The sequence below is a fragment of the Tursiops truncatus genome, assembly GCF_011762595.2.
Source record: "Tursiops truncatus isolate mTurTru1 chromosome Y unlocalized genomic scaffold, mTurTru1.mat.Y SUPER_Y_unloc_1, whole genome shotgun sequence".
NCBI classification, from domain to species: Eukaryota; Metazoa; Chordata; class Mammalia; order Artiodactyla; family Delphinidae; genus Tursiops; species Tursiops truncatus.
Window position 1 is genome coordinate 3,862,035 of NW_022983136.1, and position 19,169 is coordinate 3,881,203.

At 42.3% G+C, this 19,169-nt stretch overlaps 1 protein-coding gene across 10 annotated transcripts in view; it reads left to right on the top strand.

Moving 5' to 3' along the window:
- LOC117310589 (lysine-specific demethylase 5D-like) overlaps positions 1–18,425 on the top strand; it is a 43,884-nt gene extending 25,459 nt beyond the window's left edge. For all 10 annotated transcript variants that reach the window (XM_033850295.2, XM_033850301.2, XM_033850299.2 and 7 more), the window contains 14 exons: positions 9,782–9,901; positions 10,024–10,218; positions 10,491–10,672; positions 10,755–10,879; positions 11,005–11,152; positions 12,278–12,374; positions 12,936–13,294; positions 13,720–13,858; positions 14,530–14,709; positions 14,864–14,998; positions 15,177–15,767; positions 16,046–16,124; positions 16,254–16,453; positions 16,565–18,425. In XM_033850295.2, coding sequence (XP_033706186.1) covers positions 9,782–9,901; positions 10,024–10,218; positions 10,491–10,672; positions 10,755–10,879; positions 11,005–11,152; positions 12,278–12,374; positions 12,936–13,294; positions 13,720–13,858; positions 14,530–14,709; positions 14,864–14,998; positions 15,177–15,767; positions 16,046–16,124; positions 16,254–16,453; positions 16,565–16,969 — 2,955 coding nt within the window. In that variant the 3' untranslated portion in view covers positions 16,970–18,425. The remainder of the gene's footprint in view (positions 1–9,781; positions 9,902–10,023; positions 10,219–10,490; positions 10,673–10,754; positions 10,880–11,004; positions 11,153–12,277; positions 12,375–12,935; positions 13,295–13,719; positions 13,859–14,529; positions 14,710–14,863; positions 14,999–15,176; positions 15,768–16,045; positions 16,125–16,253; positions 16,454–16,564) is intronic.
- Positions 18,426–19,169: the final 744 nt, after the last annotated feature.

Below are 19,169 nucleotides of genomic sequence, written 5' to 3' on the forward strand. Positions count from 1 at the left end.
GCTTATTTAAGACAATTGATTTTCAGATTTTGTCAGGTCCAGTTTTCAGGGATAGTTTTGTTGAATAGGCCATACTTTCCTATTTTTTCATTTGCCTTCTAATATTTTCTCTTTTTTTTTTACATCTTTATTGGGGTATAATTGCTTTACAATGGTGTGTTAGTTTCTGCTTTATAACAAAGTGAATCAGTTATACATATTTTCTTGAAAATAGGACTTCTGAGTATTGTATTGTGGCAGCTCCAGAAATCAGATTGTGTCATTACCACCTCCTCTCAGTATTTGTTATTACTGCTTTTGTGGTAGCGTTGTTGTTTAGTGACTTTTCTGAACTAATTTGGGGGTTGTCATTTGAGATAATGCATAATACAAATGCATAATACAAAATACACTGTAGAAAATAAACGATTTAAAAGTGAATAATTCAGTGGGTTAAGTACATCCACAGTGTTGTGCAACTACCACCTCTGTGTAGTTCCAAAAACAAATCTTTGGCCATCTAGTCAGTCTCCATTCACCCCTTTCTCCTAGTCCTTGAGCCAAAGACTTATTTTTGGTCTGTACAGATGACCTATTCTGGATATTTCCTGTAAATGTAATTGTACAGTATGTGGCCTTCGTGTCTCACTTTCTTTCACTTACTATAATTCCAGGGTTTATCCATGTTGTAGCATGTCAGTTTGTCATTGATTTTTTGGCCTAAAAGTATTCCATTATATATGTATGCCACATTTTGTTTATCCATTCTTCTCTCCATAGACATTTAGGTTTTTTCCACTTTTTGACTATTGTGAATAATAATGCTTTTCAACATTTGTCTATAAAAATGTTTGAGCAGTTTTTTCTTTAAGGATTTTTTTGATGTGGACCATTTTCTTTTAAGTTTTTTTATTAAATTTGTTACAATATTACCTCTTTTTATGTTTTATGCTTTTATGTTTCAGTTTTCTGGACTAGAGGCATTTGGGATCTTAGCTCCCGGACCAGAGATCAAACCCGCACCCCTGCATTGGAAGGCAAAGATGTTTTTTTAACATCTTTATTGGAGTATAATTTCTTTACAATGTTGTGTTAGTTTCTGCTGTATAACAAAGCAAATCAGCTATATGTGTGCATACATCCGCATATCCCCTCTCTCTTAAACCTCCCTCCCACCCTTCCTATCCCCCCCACTAGGTGGTCACAAGCACTGAGCTGATCTCCCTGTGCTATGCAGCAGCTTCCCACTAGCCATCCATTTTACATTTGGTAGTGTAGATATGTCAGTGCTACTCTCTTACTTCATACCAGCTTACTCTTCCCACGCCCCTCCGTGTCCTCAGGTCCATTCTCTATGTCTCCATCTTTATTCCCATTGAGCCCCTAGGTTCATCACATCCATTTATTTTAGATTCCATATATATGTATTAGCATATGGTATTTGTTTTTCTCTTTCTGACTTACTTCACTCTGTATGACACACTGTAGGTCCATCCACCTCACTACAAATAACTCAGTTTGGTTTCTTGTATATTTTGGAGATTTATCCTTTGTCAGTTGCTTCATTTGCAAATATTTTCTCCCATTCTGAGGGTTGTCTTTTTGTCTTGTTTATGGTTTCCTTTGCTGTCAAAACATTTTAAGTTTCATTAGGTCCCATTTGTTTACTTTTGTTTTTATTTTAATTAATCTAGGAGTTGGATCTGTAGTGGAATAACTGAGGACATGGAAAGGAGACGTGACCCATAAGCCAGAACCCCTCTGCAAAGCAAGGGGCTGGCAGCCCTCGGCAAACCGAGGGCGGGCGAATAAGCCAGGACTGCAGGCAGTCCTGGATACTTTGGGCACTGATCCATGAAATGACCTCAGTATAATCAGAACACAAGGAAACGTCCTTGTGCTACTTTAGTATAATCAGAATGATGGGAACACAAGGAGATGTCCTTGTGCTGCTTATGAGCTCAAGGACGAAGCACGGCATGTCTTCAAGAAAGCCCATTGTTGCCTGTATAATCAATAAAAGCATATGTTGCTGCTTTGGCATTTTTGGAATGTTAAGAAAACAAGTCTTAAGGTGTAAACATAGATAATGCTTAAATAAAAGCTACCACAGCAGGACAGACGGCACTGTTTTGCCTGAGCGAGCGGCAGCCCTCTACTGCTGTGCTTCGGCACAGTTCATCCCATGTGATGAGCTTGCTTTCAGAAACCCTGTCATAAGATAAACTGCAACAGGATCAAAAAGGATCTTGCTGTGATTTATGTCATAGAGTGTTCTGGCTATTGTAAATAGAGCTGCAATGAATATTGTGGTACATGTCTCTTTTTGAACTATGGTTTTTTCACACTATATACCCAGTAGTGGGATTGCTGGGTCATATGGTAGTTCTATTTGTAGTTTTCTGAGGAACCTCCATACTGTTCTCCATAGTGGCTGTATCAGTTTACATTCCCACCACCCTTTCCAGCATTTATTGTTTGTAGATTTTTTGATGATGGCCATTCTGACCGGTGTGAGATGATATCTCATTGTAGTTTTGATTTACATTTCTCTAATGATGAATGATGAACATTCTTTCATGTGTTTGTTGGCCATCTGTATATCTTCTTGGGAGAAATGTCTGTTTAGGTCTTCTGCCCATTTTTGGATTGGGTTGTTTTTTTGATATTAAGCTGCATGAGCTGATTGTGTATTTCAGAAATTAGTCCTTTGTGAATTGCTTCATTTGCAAATACTTTCTCCCATTTTCAGGGTTGTCTTTGTGTCTTGTTTATGGTTTCCTTTGCTGTGGAAAAGCTTTTAAGTTTCATCAGGCCCAATTGTTTATTTTTGTTTTTATTGCCATTTCTCTAGGAGGTGGGTCAAAAAGGATCTTGCTGTGATTTATGTCATAGAGAGCTGCCTGTGTTTCCCTCTAAGAGTTTTGCAGTGTCTGGCCTTACATTTAGGTCTTTAATCCATTTTGAGTTTTTGTGTATGGTGTTAGGAAGAGTTCTAACTTCGTTCTTTTACATGTAGCTGTGCAGTTTTCCCAGCACCACTTATTGAAGAGACTGTCTTTTCTCCACTCTGTATTCTTGCCTCCTTTGTCGTACATAAGGTGACCAAAGATGCATGGTTTATCTCTGGGCTTTCTATCCTGTTGCATTGATCTATATTTCTTTTATTGTGCCAGTACCATACGGTCTTGATTACTGTAGCTTTGTAATATAGTCTGAAGTCCAGGAGCCTGATTCCTCCAGCTCTGTTTTTCTTTCTCAAGATTGCTTTGGCTATTTGGGGTCTTTCGTGTTTCCATACAAATTGTGGCATTTTTTTGTTATAGTTCTGTGAAAAATGCCAGGGGTAGTTTGATAGCGATTGCATTGAATCTGTAGATTGTTTTGGGTAGTAGAGTCATTTTCACAATGTTGATTCTTCCAATCCAAGAACATGGTATATCTCTCCATCTGTTTGTATCATCTTTAATTTCTTTCATCAGTGTCTTATAGTTTTCTGCATACAGGTCTTTTGTCTCCTTAGGTAGGTTTATTCCTAGATATTTTATTCTTTTTGTTGCAATCGTTATTTTTTCAAAAGCTTTTTCTGCATCTGTTGAGATGATCACATGGTTTTTCTCCATCAGTTTGTTAATATGGTGTATCACATTGATTGATTTGCACATATTGAAGAATCTTTGCATTCCTGGAAGAAACCCCACTTGGTCATGGTGTATGATCCTTTTAATGTGCTGTCAGATTCTGTTTGCTAGTATTTTTTTGAGGATTTTTGTGTCTATGTTCATCAGTGATATTGGCCTGTAGTTTTCTTTCTTTGTGACATCTTGTCTGGTTTTGGTATCAAGGCATTGGTGGCCTTGTAGAATGACCCTGGGAGTGTTCCTCCCTCTGCTGTGAAGAGTTTGAGAAGGATGGTTATTAGCTTTTCTCTAAATGTTTGATAGAATTCACCTGTGAAGCCATCTGGTCCTCGAATTTTGTTGGCTGGAATATTGTTAAGCACAGTTTCAATTTCATTACTTGCGATTGGTCTGTTCATGTTTTCTGTTTCTTCCTGGTTCAGTCTTAGAAGGTTATATCTTTCTAAGAATTTGTCCATTTCTTCCAGGTTGTCCATTTTATTGGCATAAAGTTGCTTGAAGTAGACTCTCATGATCCTTTGTATTTCTGCAGTGTCAGTGTTACTTCTTTTTCATTTCTAATTCTGATGATTTGAGTCTTCTCCCTTTTTTTCTGGATGAGCCTGGCTAATGGTTTATTAATTTTGTTTATCTTCTCAAAGAGCCAGCTTTTAGTTTTATCAGTCTTTGCTAATGTTTCTTTTATTTTTTTTTTCATTTATTTCTGATCTGATCTTTATGATTATTTTCTTTCTGCTAACTTCAGGCTTTTTTGGTTCTTTTTTCTCTAATTGCTTAAGGTGTAAGGTTATGTTGTTTATTTGAGATGTTTCTTGTGGTAGGGTTGTATTGCTCTAAACTTCCCTCTTAGAACTGCTTTTGCTGTTTCCCATAGGTTTTGGATCATTATGCTTTCATTTTCCTTTCTCTCTAGGTACTTTTTGTTTTCCTCTTTGATTTCGTCAGTGATCCATTGGTTGTTTAGTAGTGTGTTGTTTAGCCTCCATGTTTTTGTATTTTTTTGCAGTTTTTTTCCTGTAGTTGATACCTAGTCTCATAGCATTGTGGCCAGAAAAGATACTTGATATGATTTCAGTTTTCTTAAATACTGAGGCTTGATTTGTGACCCAAGATATGGTCTCTTCTGGAGAATGTTCCACGTGCACTTGAGAAGAAAATGTATTCTGTTGTTTTGGGATAGAATATCCTATAAATATCAATTAAGTCCATCTGTGTCATTTAAAACTTGTGTTTCCTTATTTATATTCACTTGGATGATCTGTCCACTGGTGAAAGTGGGGTATAAAGTCCCCTACTATTACTCTGTTACTGTCGATTTCCCCTTTTAGGCTGTTAGCATTTGCCTTATCTATTAAGGATCGCCTGTGTTGGGTGCATAAATATTTAATTGTATCTTCTTCTTAGATTCATCCTTTGATCATTATGTGGTGTCCTTCTTTGTCTCTTCTAATAATCTTTTAGAGTCTGTTTTGTCTGACATGAGTATTGCTACTCCACCTTTCTTTTGATTTCCATTTGCATGGAATATCTTTTTCCATTCCCCCAATTTTAGTCTGTTTGTGTCCCTAGGTTTGAAGTGTGTCTCTTGTAGACAGCATATATATGGGTCTTGTTTTTGTATCCATTCAGCCAGTCTCTACCATTTGATTGGAGCATTTTATCCATTTACATTTAAGGTAATTATTGATACGTATGTTCCTATTACCATTTTCTTAATTGTTTTGGGTTTGTTATTGTAGGTCTTTTCCTTCTCTTGTGTTTCCTGCCTGGAGAAGTCCCTTTGGCATTTGCTGTAAAGCTATTGTAGTGGTGCTGAATTCTCTTAGCTTTTGCTTGTCTATAAAGGTTTTAATTTCTCCGTTGAATCTGAATGAGATCCTTGCTGGGTAGAGTAATCTCGATTGTAGTTTTTTCCCTTTCATCACTTTAAATATGTCCTGCCACTCCCTTCTGCCTTGCAGAGTTTCTGCTGAAAGGTCAGCTGTTAACCTGACAGGGATTCCCTTGTATGTTATTTGCTGCTTTTCCCTTGCTGTTTTAATATTTTTTTCTTTGTATTTCTTTTTTGATAGTTTGATTAATATGTGTCTTGGCGTTTTTTCTCCTTGGATTTATCCTATCTGGGACTCTCTGCGCTCCCTGGACTTGACTATTTCCTTTCCCATATTAGGGACGTTTTCAACTATAATCTCTTCAAATATTTTCTCAGTCCCTTTCTTTTTCTCTTCTTGTTCTGGGACCCGTATAATTCGAATGTTGGTGCGTTTAATGTTGTCCCAGAGGTCTCTGAGACTGTCCTCAATTCTTTTCATTCTTTTTTCTTTATTCTGCTCTGTGGCAGTTATTTCCACTATTTTATCTTCCAGGTCACTTCTCCGTTCTTCTGCCTCAGTTATTCTGCTATTGATTCCTTCTAGAGAATTTTCAGTTTCATTTATTGTGTTGTTCATCATTGTTTGCTTGCACTTTAGTTCTCCTAGGTCCTTGTTAAAGGTTTCTTGTATTTTCTCCATTCTATTTCCAAGATCTCGGATCGTCTTTACTGTCATTCCTCTGAGTTCTTTGTCAGGTTGACTGCCTATTCCCTCTTCATTTGTTTGGTCTGGTGGAGTTTTACTTTGCTCCTTCATCTGCTGTGTATGTCTCTGTCTTCTCATTTTGCTTATCTTACTGTGTTTGGGGTCTCGTTTTCTCAGGCTGCAGGTTCATAGTTCCCATTGCTTCTGGTGTCTGCCCCCAGTGGGTAAGGTTGGTTCAGTGGGTTGTGTAGGCTTCGCGGTGGAGGGGACTGGTGCCTGTGTTCTGGTGGATGAGGCTGGATCTTGTCTTTCTGGTGGGCGGGGCCGCATCTGGTGGTGTGTTTTGAGGTGTCTGTGAACTTATTATGATTTTAGGCAGCCTCTCTGCTAATGGGTGGGGTTGTTGTTCTCTTGCTTGTTGTTTGTCATGAGTCATCCAGCACTGCAGCTTGCTTGCTGTTGGGTGGAGCTCAGTCTTAGTGTTGAGACAGAGATCTCTGGGAGAGCTCTCACTGATTGTTATTATGTGGGGCTGGAAGGTCTCTGCTGGTCCAGTGTCCTGGACTTGGCTCTACCACCTTGGAGGCTCAGGCCCAACACCTGTTCGTAAGCACCAATATCTGCCAGCTGCACAGCTTGGAAGAAAAGGAAGAAAAAAAAAAAAAAGAATCCCAAAACAAATGATAAAGCAAAACTAAACAGACAAAATCACACAAAGAAACACACACACACTCATAAAAAGAAACAAAACAAAAAGTGTAAAAAAAACCAAAAACACTCTAGGACAAGTGGTAAAAGCAAACCTAAACAGACAAAATCACATAAAGAAACACACACATTCACGAAAAGAGAAAAAAGGAAAAACAAAATAAAGAGGAAGAGAGCAACGAAACCAATAAACTAATCCACAATGATAAAAACTAAACTAAAATAAACATAAAACTAGAAAGAAATTAGGTGCAGGAAGCAAACCCCAAGTCTACAGTTCCTCCCAAAGTCCACCACCTCAATTTTGGGGTGATTCGTTGTCTATTCAGGTATTCCACAGATGCAGGGTACATCAAGTTGATTGTGGAGCTTTAATCCGCTGCTCCTGAGGCTGCTGGGAGAGATTTCCCTTTCTCTTCTTTGTGCTCACAGCTCCCGGGGCTCAGCTTTGGATTTGGCCCGGCCTCTGCGTGTAGGTCGCCGGAGGGCATCTGTTCTTTGCTCAGACAGGACGGGGTTAAAGGAGCCGCTGATTCGGGGGCTCTGCCTCATTCAGGCCAGGGGGAGGGAGGGGATCAGAGTGTGGGGCGAACCTGCGGCGGCAGAGGCCGGCGTGACGTTGCACCAGCCTGAGGCGCGCCGTGCGTTCTCCCTGGGAAGTTGTCCCTGGATCCCGGGAACCTGGCAGTGGCGGGCTGCACAGGCTCCCTGGAAGGGAGGTGTGGATAGTGACCTGTGCTCGCACGCAGGCCCCTTGGTGGTGGCAGCAGCAGCAGCCTTAGCGTCTCATGCCCATCTCTGGGGTCTGTGCTGATAGCCACGGCTCATGCCCATTTCTGGAGCTCGTTTAGGTGGTGTTCTGAATCCCCTCTCCTCACGCACCCTGAAACAGTGGTCTCTTAACTCTTAGGCAGTTCCACACTGTTTCCCTGACTTTCTCCCAGGTAGCTGTGACACACTAGCCCCCTTCAGGCTGCGTTCACGCAATCAACCCCAGTCCTCTCCCTGGTATCTGACCTCCAAAGCCCGAGCCTCAGCTCCCAGCCACCACCTGCTGCAGCAGGTGAGCAGACAAGTGCCTCAGGCTGGTGAGTGCCGGTTGGCACAGATCCTCTGTGTGGGAATCTCTCCACTTTGCCCTCCGCACCCCTGTTGCTGTGCTCGCCTCCGTGGCTCCAAAGCTTCCTCACCGCCACCCCCATCTCCGCCAGTGAAGGGTCTCCCTAGTGTGTGGAAACTTGTCCTCCTTCACAGCTTCCTCCCAGAGGTGTGGGTCTTGTCCCTATTCTTTTGTCTCTGTTTTTTTCTTCTTTTTCCCTACCCAGGTACATGGGGGGTTTCTTGCCTTTTGGGAATTCTGAGGTCTTCTGCCCGCGTTCAGTAGGTGTTCTGTAGGAGTTGTTCCACGTTTAGATGTATTTTTGATGTATTTGTGGAGAGGAAGGTGATCTCCATGTCTTACTCCTCCGCTATCTTGAAGGTCTTCCTTGAAGGCGAAGTCTTAACCACTGGACTGCCAGGGAAGTCCCTGAGCGCTTGCTTTCAATTCTTTGTTATATAGCCAGAAATGCTGCATCATATGATTCAACGTTTATCTTTCTAAGGAACCTCCGTACTGTGTTCCATAGTGGATCCACCAGTATACTTTCCTACTGACAGGTTCCATTTTTTTTCTACATCTTCCCCATCTTGTTATTTTCTTTAAAAAAAAAATCTTTGGCCATCACAGTGGTAAAAAGAAGTATCTCATGTGATTTTGATGTGTATTTCCCTAATGACTAATGACTTTGAGTGTCTTTTTTATGGGCTTGAAGTAATCTTGTAAAGTCTGTTGTTTTTCTCTGTTCCATTAGAGTGGTAGTCATCTATCAGTGAGACTTTTCCTTAAACCAAGAAGAGAGAAAGAAAAATATATCCTCCTAGTCTTCCCAGGTTGGCTCTGGTTGGGGGCTGTTTTTCAGTGATTAGTGAAAGCTGTTTAAAACTGTCACCACCTGATTGTAGCCAAAAAATCAGCCAGAGGTTGGAGTTTAGGGTCTTCACAGGTTTTTTTCCTTAGTATTCATATAGCCTTCTCAATTTTCAGAAATAAGTAGGAGGTTTTCAGAGCCCTTATTTCCCCAAATATCTCTTTCCCTTGCCTTTTACTTCCCAGGCATTTTAGAATTTATTTTTTGGTCAGCCTTTTTTATCGTAGTAAAGGTGACAGCGGGTAATACATTTTTCTTTGCATGCTTTCAACAAACAGAACATGTGAAGCCGCTTCTATTCGTGAGGGGAAACCCTCAGGCAGATGAAATAAGGGGAGATACTTGAGCTGATTTTTCAGGGAGCCATGTGACAGGTCAAAATACACATCAGTTTTTTGAAAACAAGATTTACATTGTGCTGCAGGCACCAGCAGGCTGCACCAGGATCTTAAAACTGCTGTCCTCAAGGTAGCTGTTGAGATTGGGTGAAGGGGTCATAGACTGAGAAGTTATGACACCATTGTGTACTTGTGACAGTTTAAAAATTTCTTTTTGTTTCTTCCTTTTTTTAATTTATGGTTTTTGTAGTTTGTGATTTTACTGCAGAATTTTGAAAATGGTTAGGAAACTTTTTGCCAGCCTAGTCATTGGTAGAGGGAGAAAAGTTTGGAGTTCCCATTCCATCATTCGTGCTGATATTATTTCCCAACCTTTGAAATTGACATTTCTTTATTTGTTGATGTTACGAATTTTCTTCTCGTTTATGGATGACTGATGTATTTAATTCTTGAATTGTGCATTATTTTCATCTGTACTTTTGTCTGAATATCACTTTTAACCATCACACTCTTCATTTTCTCTTTTAGGGCACATAAATGCTGAAGTAGAATTTATGTGAAAGGCATTCTTGACTCTACATCCCATCCTTAGTCCTGACCCACACCCTCCTGTGTCTTCTTTTCAGGTTGTGCGTACAAATCAGTGTGCAGGAGAATTTGTCATCACTTTCCCTCGAGCTTATCACAGCGGCTTTAACCAAGGCTACAACTTTGCAGAGGCTGTCAACTTTTGTACTGCTGATTGGGTGAGTCTGGAATGGATGGGCTTGCAGATAGAAAAGTGTAAAGAATATGAGTAGAGGTTATTGTGGAGAAGGTAAGCACTCTGGTCTCCAGATTCTCTAACAAAGACTTGAACTGCTTACAGCTGCCTTCTGGACGCCAGTGCATCGAACACTACCGCCGACTTCGGCGCTACTGTGTCTTCTCCCATGAGGAGCTCATATGCAAAATGGCTGCTTTTCCAGAGAAGTTAGACTTGAACCTGGCTGTGGCTGTGTACAAGGAGATGTTCATTATGGTGCAGGAGGAGCGACATTTACGGAAGTCCCTATTGGACAAGGTGCGTGGTGGAGAACAGAACTCAGGGATTCAGTGAAGTAGACTATGGATGGGAGACATAGACAGAAATTGAGTAAGAATTCTGTTCCTCATCTCTAAGTCACACATTTTGAAGATGAAGGAAAACTATATTTGTTTATATTTTTTTCTTCCGATTTTTCTACAGCTGTCCTTACACGGTTGAGCCCACAGCAGGGCTCGGTGTTGGCTGAGGTGGGGTGTCCACAACCCTGCTCCTAGTCTTTACAGTATATGTGGGTTGAACACCCCCAGGGCATCACGGAGGCTGAACGAGAGGCTTTTGAGCTGCTCCCAGATGATGAACGCCAGTGCATCAAGTGCAAGACCACATGCTTCCTATCAGCCCTGGCCTGCTATGACTGCCCAGATGGCCTCGTCTGCCTTTCCCACATCAATGACCTCTGCAAGTGTTCCAGTAGCCGGCAGTACCTGCGGTGAGCATGGGGCCTACTTGGAGGACACAGAGCAGTTTATAGAACTGGGCCAGATGTGCTTTTCTTTGCACCATTCCCCCAGATACCGTTACACCTTGGATGAGCTCCCCGCCATGCTACATAAGCTGAAGGTTCACGCCGAGTCCTTTGACACCTGGGCTAACAAAGTGCGAGAGGCCCTAGAGGTAGAGGATGGCCGGAAGCGGAGTAAGTGATAAGAGGTGGAACAACCCAAGGGCAAGCGCTGTTTCTTTTTCTTCAGCACTCCCAATCCCTCTTCTCCAGCTGTTCATAATACTGCCTACCTCTTGAAACTTTAACTGTCTCTCCAGGCTTTGAAGAGCTAAGGGCACTGGAGTCTGAGGCCCGTGAAAGAAGGTTCCCTAACAGTGAGCTGCTTCAGCGATTGACGAATTGCCTGAATGAAGCAGAGGCTTGTGTCACCCAAGTGTTGGGTCTGGTCAGTGGCCAAGAGGTCAGGTATGTTAGAGAAGAGACCCAAAAAGGATGGGCAGTATGTGAAAATCGGTAAGAAAAAATGGGTAGACTGTAAGTGAAGAATCCATGTAACAAAAATTAATATGTTCTATATCTGTGTATATATAATCAGTTATATTTATTGGTGACCAATAGTTAATAATCTAGTTGACAAGGCATGGATTCAACATAGGATAACTTACAGTGAGAACTTATTAAGACATGAAAACAGTGGGATATGAACAACAAACCATTGAAAATAGGCAACTTCAAACATAATATGTCATGAATGGAAAAATTGTAGTCCTGACCTATCAGCAAATTTCATGAAGATATTCAACCACTGGAATTTCCACAAAATTTTAGAATTTGGAAGAAATCCTCACATTGTGTTTACGTAATTGGTTGCAGAAGTATATGATTAACTGATACACGCCTGCTTCTCTGACTGAAAAATTAACTTATTATTTATATACATATGCTTTATAAATTTTAAGTAAAGGAAAAATAGGAGCTATTAATCAGAATGTCAGAGTCATTTTTTTTTAACTTGAAGTTTTTAAACAGTTAAAATAGTAGAGGTGATTCCCTCTTGTAGATAACTTTTTTTCTTTTTCTACTTCAAAAGAAATAAAAACTTTCGCACCTTGACAAGGGATACTCATGGTCAGTGGCCTTGACTACTGCTCATATCCTGCTGGCTGTTTACTTTTATGTCTTACTTATTCTACATTTAGGTCTCCTTATATGTCTTAACTGAATACTACAGCAAATAAGTTATCTAGGGACCATCTCATATTTTTGTTATGTCCAGAAAAACTCTGTATTTATTTTCACTCTTCTAACTAATGACACTTACCCTAGACCCCAAACTATTAAATTTCCTCAAAAAGTTAGATTCTCTCGCTTAGGTTATCTCCAGTCTTCGTTAACAGTTTCTGTCAGCTGTCAATTGTCCTCAAGTCTTTTTTATCTTAACTTATTGGTTCACAGTACCAATTTAGAAAATGACTTTGGAAGCATTACTATTACATGGAAGAGAAATAAGGATGATGGGTTTCTCATGAATGCATGAAGTATGGACTTCGCAGGTTTATTGAGTGAATTTTTTCTGCCTGACTCCTGCAGGATTGAAACACCACAACTGACCCTGACTGAGCTCCGGGTCCTTCTTGAGCAGATGGGCAGCCTCCCTTGTGCCATGCGTCAGATGGGGCTTGTCAAGGTGAAGAGGGATGTGGCGTGGCATCCTTGTTAACATCAGATACTAGCAAAGTCTAAGATGCTATAGGAAGGTGTGAGAACTGATTGTTCTAAGTAGCTCCTTATAATACATCTTTCTTAGAAGCTACGGAGATGGCTGGTCCAACAATGTCTATCCTGATAGCTTACAGTACAAGGTGATATCCTCCAAACAAAAGTTACTGTACATACTAAGCAGAGAGCTACATGAAAGTCTTACTCCTGGCATTGGAGAACCTGAAGGGGGTGGGAAGATTTTTTTTTTTTTTTTTACTTTAAAGTGTCAGGAAGCTTTCTAGAAGAGTAAGATGGTATTAAAGTAGGCCAAACAAAAGTAGGTATTAAAGTAGGCCAAACAAACAAAGGCCAAACAAAATTTCAAATAATTAAAGGAGAAGCAGGAGTATTTATGGTAAATAAATGAGTTGATATCAAGCAGGCCATGTCTTAGGACATCATTGAAGATAAGTGGGAGCACAATAAGGCCAGCTGGTTGACTATCAGGATGAATAAAGAATATGTTTGTTATTCAATTTCTCTGCAGGATTTCCTGCAGCAGGTGGAGGACTACCAAGCTGAGGCCCGGAAAACCCTGGCCTCACTGCCAGCCAGTCTGGGGCAACTGCGGTCCCTGTTGGAAAGGGGGCAGCAGCTGGGTGTGGAAGTACCTGAAGCCCGTCAGCTCCAGCAGCAAGTGGAGCAAGCACGATGGCTAGATGAAGTAAAGCAAGCACTGGACCCTTCGGCCCAAAGGGGCTCCCTGGTCATCATGCAGGGGCTGTTGGTTACAGGTGCCAAAGTAGCTTCCAGCCCTTCTGTGGACAAGGCCCGGGCTGAGCTTCAGGAACTGCTGACCATTGCAGAGCGCTGGGAAGAAAAGGCTCATTTCTGCCTGGAGGCCAGGTGGAGCCCGCACTTTTTTCATATTACTGTGACTCAAAGTCTTTGTAGTTTGGGGATGATCCTAAGTATGGCTTCTAATGCACGACTCTGGTACCAGAGTCCCAGTTACCCATCCAGTAAACTATAAACGATTAATATGACATGTCATACAGTCCTATAGATACTTTACTGTTTAAAGGCAATAATTGAGGAAATACTCCTGGCCTGAGTTTGTTCTCGGATGAGAGACACTGGACATGACTTCTAAAAGAGTCACATGTTTACTTCAGTGTTTAGAGAGTTCCTAAGAATTGGAGAATTGTTGCTCACTTTCTCTGTCAAAGTTTTCATTACCTCTGATTTTGCCAAAGAAATCTAGGACCAGAAAAGAACCCAGTATATGTATACATTTAAGGATTGGTTCTTTTTTCCCCAAACATTTTTAGGCAGAAGCATCCACCAGCTACGCTGGAAGCCATAATTCGTGAGGCAGAAAACATCCCTGTTCACCTGCCTAACATCCAGGCACTCAAAGAGGCTCTGACCAAGGCACAGGCTTGGATTGCTGATGTGGATGAGATACAAGTGAGAACTTTGTTTCTTTTCCTACCTCAAACATTCAGCTGAAAGACGGACACTTTGGTCTTAGACAACTCAGTTGGGTTGTGCTAGAAAGTGGAAGCTGCAGGTTGAAGGGCACCCTTAAGGAACTAAGGATATCAGCATGAGAACAGGTGAAAGGGGGAAGCACGTGCATGGGCCTAGAGCAGAGAGTATCAATGTGGAAAGTGCCAGACAAAGGAAAGCAGAACAGAACAAGTGGCCTGTTAAGTAGGTGTTTTTTCCTGAACTGGTGAAACTAGGAGTTCTGTTAGAAAAGTTGTTGCTATCCCTCTTTTTCCTCCAGAATAGTCTATAGAGTCTTATCATGACTATGCAGCTTGAAACTCAACATTGGTCAGCATGTCTGCACTTACTAGTTTTGTTTTGTTTTGGTTTGGTTTTTTTTGCGGTACGCAGGCCTCTCACTGCCCTGGCCTCTCCCGCTGTGGAGCACAGGCTCCGGACGCGCAGGCTCAGCGGCCATGGCTCACGGGCCCAGCTGCTCCATGGCACATCCTCCCGGACCGGGGCACAAACCTGTGTCCCCTGCATTGGCAGGCGGACTCTCAACCACTGTGCCACCAGGGAAGCCCCCATGCACTTAGTAGTTTTTGACGTGACTCACCTGAGCTTTTCTCTTGCCCCTGTCCCAGAATGGTGACCACTACCCATGCTTGGATGATTTGGAGGGCTTGGTAGCTGTGGGCCGGGACCTACCGGTAGGGCTGGAAGAGCTGAGACAGCTAGAGTTGCAGGTACTGACAGCACACTCCTGGAGAGAGAAGGCTTCCAAGATATTCCTGAAGAAGAATTCATGCTACACGTTGCTGGAGGTGCGTCCTGTGACCGTGAACCACACCAGTCATATCCCTGGCCTTGCTATTGTGACATGACTCACATGAGAACATGGGACCTTGGAGGGTCCTGGGAGGAGAGGAAAGTGAGTGTGAGGTGGGGAAATCCTGACTTCTCTGCTGTGTGCCTTAGGTGCTTTGCCCATGTGCAGACACTGGTTCAGACAGGACCAAGCGCCAGTGGCTGGAGAAGGAGATGGGGTTATATAAATCTGATACAGAGCTGCTGGGACTTTCTGCGAAGGACCTCAGGGACCCAGGATCCGTGGTAAGGAACTTGGGCACAGATGGGGTGAAGAAACTGCCTGCAAGTGTCACAGCTGTGTGACTGTAGGTAGACCGCTTGCTCCCTGAGCATTAGTACTCGTGGTTTGTGGTGTTAATGGCACCAGAAGAGGGAGGGGGTAGAGTGCTGATCTACCATTCTTCTGTCCTGGGCCTGGCAGATTATGGCCTTCAAGGAGGGGGAACAGAAGGAGAAGGAGGGAATCCTGCAGCTTCGTCACACCAACTCCGCCAAGCTCAGTCCATCAGCTACAGCCTGCTCTGCAACCTCCATCTGTGTGTGTGGGCAGGTGCCAGCCGGGGTGGGAGCTCTGCAGTGTGACCTATGTCAGGACTGGTTCCATGGGCGATGTGTGTCAGTACCCCACCTCTTCAGCTCCCTGAGACCCAGTGCCACCTCATCACCACTGCTGGCCTGGTGGGAGTGGGACACCAAATTCTTGTGTCCACTGTGCATGCGCTCACGGCGCCCACGCCTGGAGACCATACTGGCACTGCTGGTAGCACTGCAGAGACTGCCTGTGCGGCTGCCTGAGGGTGAGGCCCTGCAGTGCCTCACAGAGAGGGCCATTCGGTGGCAAGGCCGTGCCAGAGAAGCTCTGGCGTCTAAGGATGTGACTGCTCTGTTGGAACGGCTGGCTGAGCTTCGCCAGCAGCTGCAGCTTGAACCCACACCCAAGGATCCCCATACTTGCTCTTCAGCTGCTGTCTCTGACTGTCTCAGAAAAGACAATGGCAAGAAGATGACCAAGGTTAGCAGCCGAGTGCCAGCTCTTGTTCTTAAATTTCAGTCTCCTCTCACTACCCATATTTACTATGCATCCCTGTTTTTGTTCTTGAATTTTCAGTCTCCCTTGGTCTAGCCTCCCTGCCCCATTCATGTTCTGCAGATCCCTAGACTTCCCACTTTTATAAACTTGTGTCTGCTTTCCTGTTCCAGGAGGTGGAGGATCCCATGCTTGGTGTTGGGGGAGGAACAATAGGGCCTGGTTCTTCTGTTATTGTGACTCATCTTTGCTCTCATTTGCAGGTCCAGGGGTTGCTGGAGAACAGAGACAGTGTAAGCAGTCCTGAGAAGGTAGCTGCCAGTTATGACTCACATAAGACAGGTATGTCTAAGTGTGGGTAAGCTGTTGAATAGATACTACCAGAGTAATCCATGTGGTCCTTGGCTTTGTCAAGGTGTTGTGGATCAGACAGAGGCACACTCTAACGCAGCCTGTCTCCACATGCCCCAGACTTGGAACAGCTCTCCTCAGTACTGCCTCAGTTGATTGGCCCCGTATTGGAACTGCCTGAGGCAACTAGGGCCCCGCTGGAGGAGCTCATGTTGGAGGGGGATCTCCTTGAGGTGACTCTGGATGAGAACCACAGCATCTGGCAGCTGTTGCAAGCTGGGCAACCTCCAGACCTAGCACGGATCCGCACGCTTCTGGAGGTGATGTGGTGGGGTGATGGCCAGGGCCAGGGGAGCAGACCAAGTAGGCAGAAATTCCAGGCCTGGCCACTGACCCACAACTCCTTTCTACTTGTCTGTGTATTATTCTAGCTGGAGAAGCCTGAGCACCAAGGAAGTCAGATAAGGAGCCAGGTACTTGAGAAGCGACAGCGGCGGCAGCGGAAAGTAGATCTGGGTAGAAAGAGTGAGCGTATTGTTCAAGAAGAGCTGGAGTCAAAAAAGGCCCGGAGTTCACAGATAAAGCCTGAGGAGGGCCAAGAGGAAAAAGAATTTGAAGAGGGAACAGTTTGTGAAAATATATTCATGACACCTCCTGCAGAGCATAACCCTATCTTGAAAGGGATCCAAAATAACTTACAAGAGAAGGATTCAGCTTCTACAACACCATTTCCTTCTTCAACACCTTTGGTACACCTGTCATACCCTGAGCAGCAAAAGTGTGACAGTAACACAAAAGATTTTTATTTAATACCACTGCCTCCTGGACCTTTGTAGGTCCTATACCTTCTTTTCTATCTGGGATTTGTCACTCAGATAGTTTTCAAATCTTAACTCCTAAAGGTGATGTTTTTTAAGCTCTGTCCCTATGGATAGCAGCTTTTCCCAGCAACGTTACTGTGACTAGCATACAAGGAGATATTTCCCAAGCCATTTTTTTTCCTAGACTGGTGCAGATAAAACTTGAGAAAGGCAAATGTCTCTTTTTTTTTTTTTTTTCTCTTCCTGTATTCCTCTTTTTTTCCTCTTATATCTTTAAAATATTTTGGTGCTTGAAGTCTTTTTCCAACTTCATTCTACCTCCTTTTATTTTCTCACCTTAGTTCACATTGTAATAAGAGACATTTATGATGTACTTATTCGGTAAGGCAAAAAAGAATAGAGCAAAACAAATTGTTGGTTAGAGCTGTTGTCTATGTTTAATTTATTTACTTAGAAATAAAACATCACCAGGTGTGTTTTGAAACTGCAGGTTTTTTTTAGCACTTTTGGGAATACAAGAAAAGTGAAGGGCTGAGGTTTGGAAATGTAAAAATTTAGTTTTAAAATGCATAATGTCTTTCTTGGTAGGGGTGGAGGACTGTTAATTGTATAAGGTGTTAGCCTTTGGTCAAGGTTCACTTTTTTTCTCATGGATGCCAGTTTCAGCACCACTTACTGAAAAGTTATTTTCTTTCTTGCTTTATTATCATTATGTCAAAAATGTTGCTTCTACTGTGTGTCTGTGTTTTGACCTATTCCATTATGTCTGTCCCTTTGGCAATATTCCATTGTCTTGATTAATGTAGCTTTTAGAAAGTTTTACATTAAGGTAGAGTGGTTCCTCCCACTTCTTTCTTTTTCAAATCGTTGTAGTAGCCTAGAACCAATCTGTTTTTCCATATACAGTTGGCTATGAGTTCTGTTTCATATAGATTTGAAGTTGAAAATGTTACTTGTTTAGCTTTTCCTGTGCTTTCAAATGATAAATATAACATCTCATCTAATAGTATTTTTTGTAAGATTTCAATGTGTAAATATCTCGGGCAACACCAGTACAAGACCTTTAATCGGTTTTTCGTGTTTCTCTCTAAGGGGTCTAGTCATATAGATGCTGTTGTACTATTACTCCTTTCCAGTAATCTAATTCTGTCAACCTGGTTTGAATGTCTTAAGTCAATGCTGCTCCCTCTCTTCCTGCTGACCCCAGCCAGTGTAGACTTCTTTGTTTTTCTATGAAATTCCATGCCTGTAATCACTGCCACCCTCTTTATTCTCTTCCCTTTTCTTTATTCCAGCAGCTGATCCTAAAGTATAGCTTTGTTACTGGGAAACCTAATCATAGTCTCTTTCCCCCAGTTTTACCTTTTTCACTTGTCCAAAAAAAAAAAAGTGATATCCTCTTGCAGCATAAGGATCAGGTAAAATAGAATGTCTTGTGATATTTTATCGAAGTAAAAGAATTATTTCTTAAGCTTTTGTGTCTTTCTTCTTCCTCTGCAATGTGGCAAAAGGACCTATGACTCCCCATGGGCCTCAGAAATTTTGTATTTTCTAAAGAGTGTCTTCTAAATACAGCATCTGCTCCCTGTATTTGTTCTCTCACAGTTTACATATGCAGCTCACTGTTTTGAGAATTACCATTTAATGGAAAATACTGATAATGTAGTGAAAGAGTTGAGCTTCTGCCTGCAGAGTAGAACTATACAACCCAGCAGTCCCACTGCTGGGAATGCCCTGAGAAAACCATAATTCAAAAAGTCACATGTACCCCAGGGTTCATTGCAGCTCTATTTACAATCGCCAGGACATGGAAGCAACCTAATGTCTGTGTCCATTGACAGACGAATGGATAAAGAAGATGCGGTGTATACACACAATGAAATGTTACTCAGCCATAAACAGGAATGAAATTGGCTCAGTTGTAGAGATGTGGACGGACCTAGAGACTGTCGTACAGAGGGAAGTGAGAGAAAACCAATATATTAACACATATATGTGGAATCTGGAAAAGTGGTACAGATGAACCAGTTTGCAAGGCATAGAGACAGGTGTAGAGAACAAATGTATGGACACCAAGGTGGGAGAGTGAGGGGTGGGATGAACTGGTAGATTGGGATTGACATATATACACTAGTATAGATAACAACCTACTGTGTAGCATGGGGAACTCCACTGTACAGTAGAAACTAACACAACATTGTAAAACAACTATACC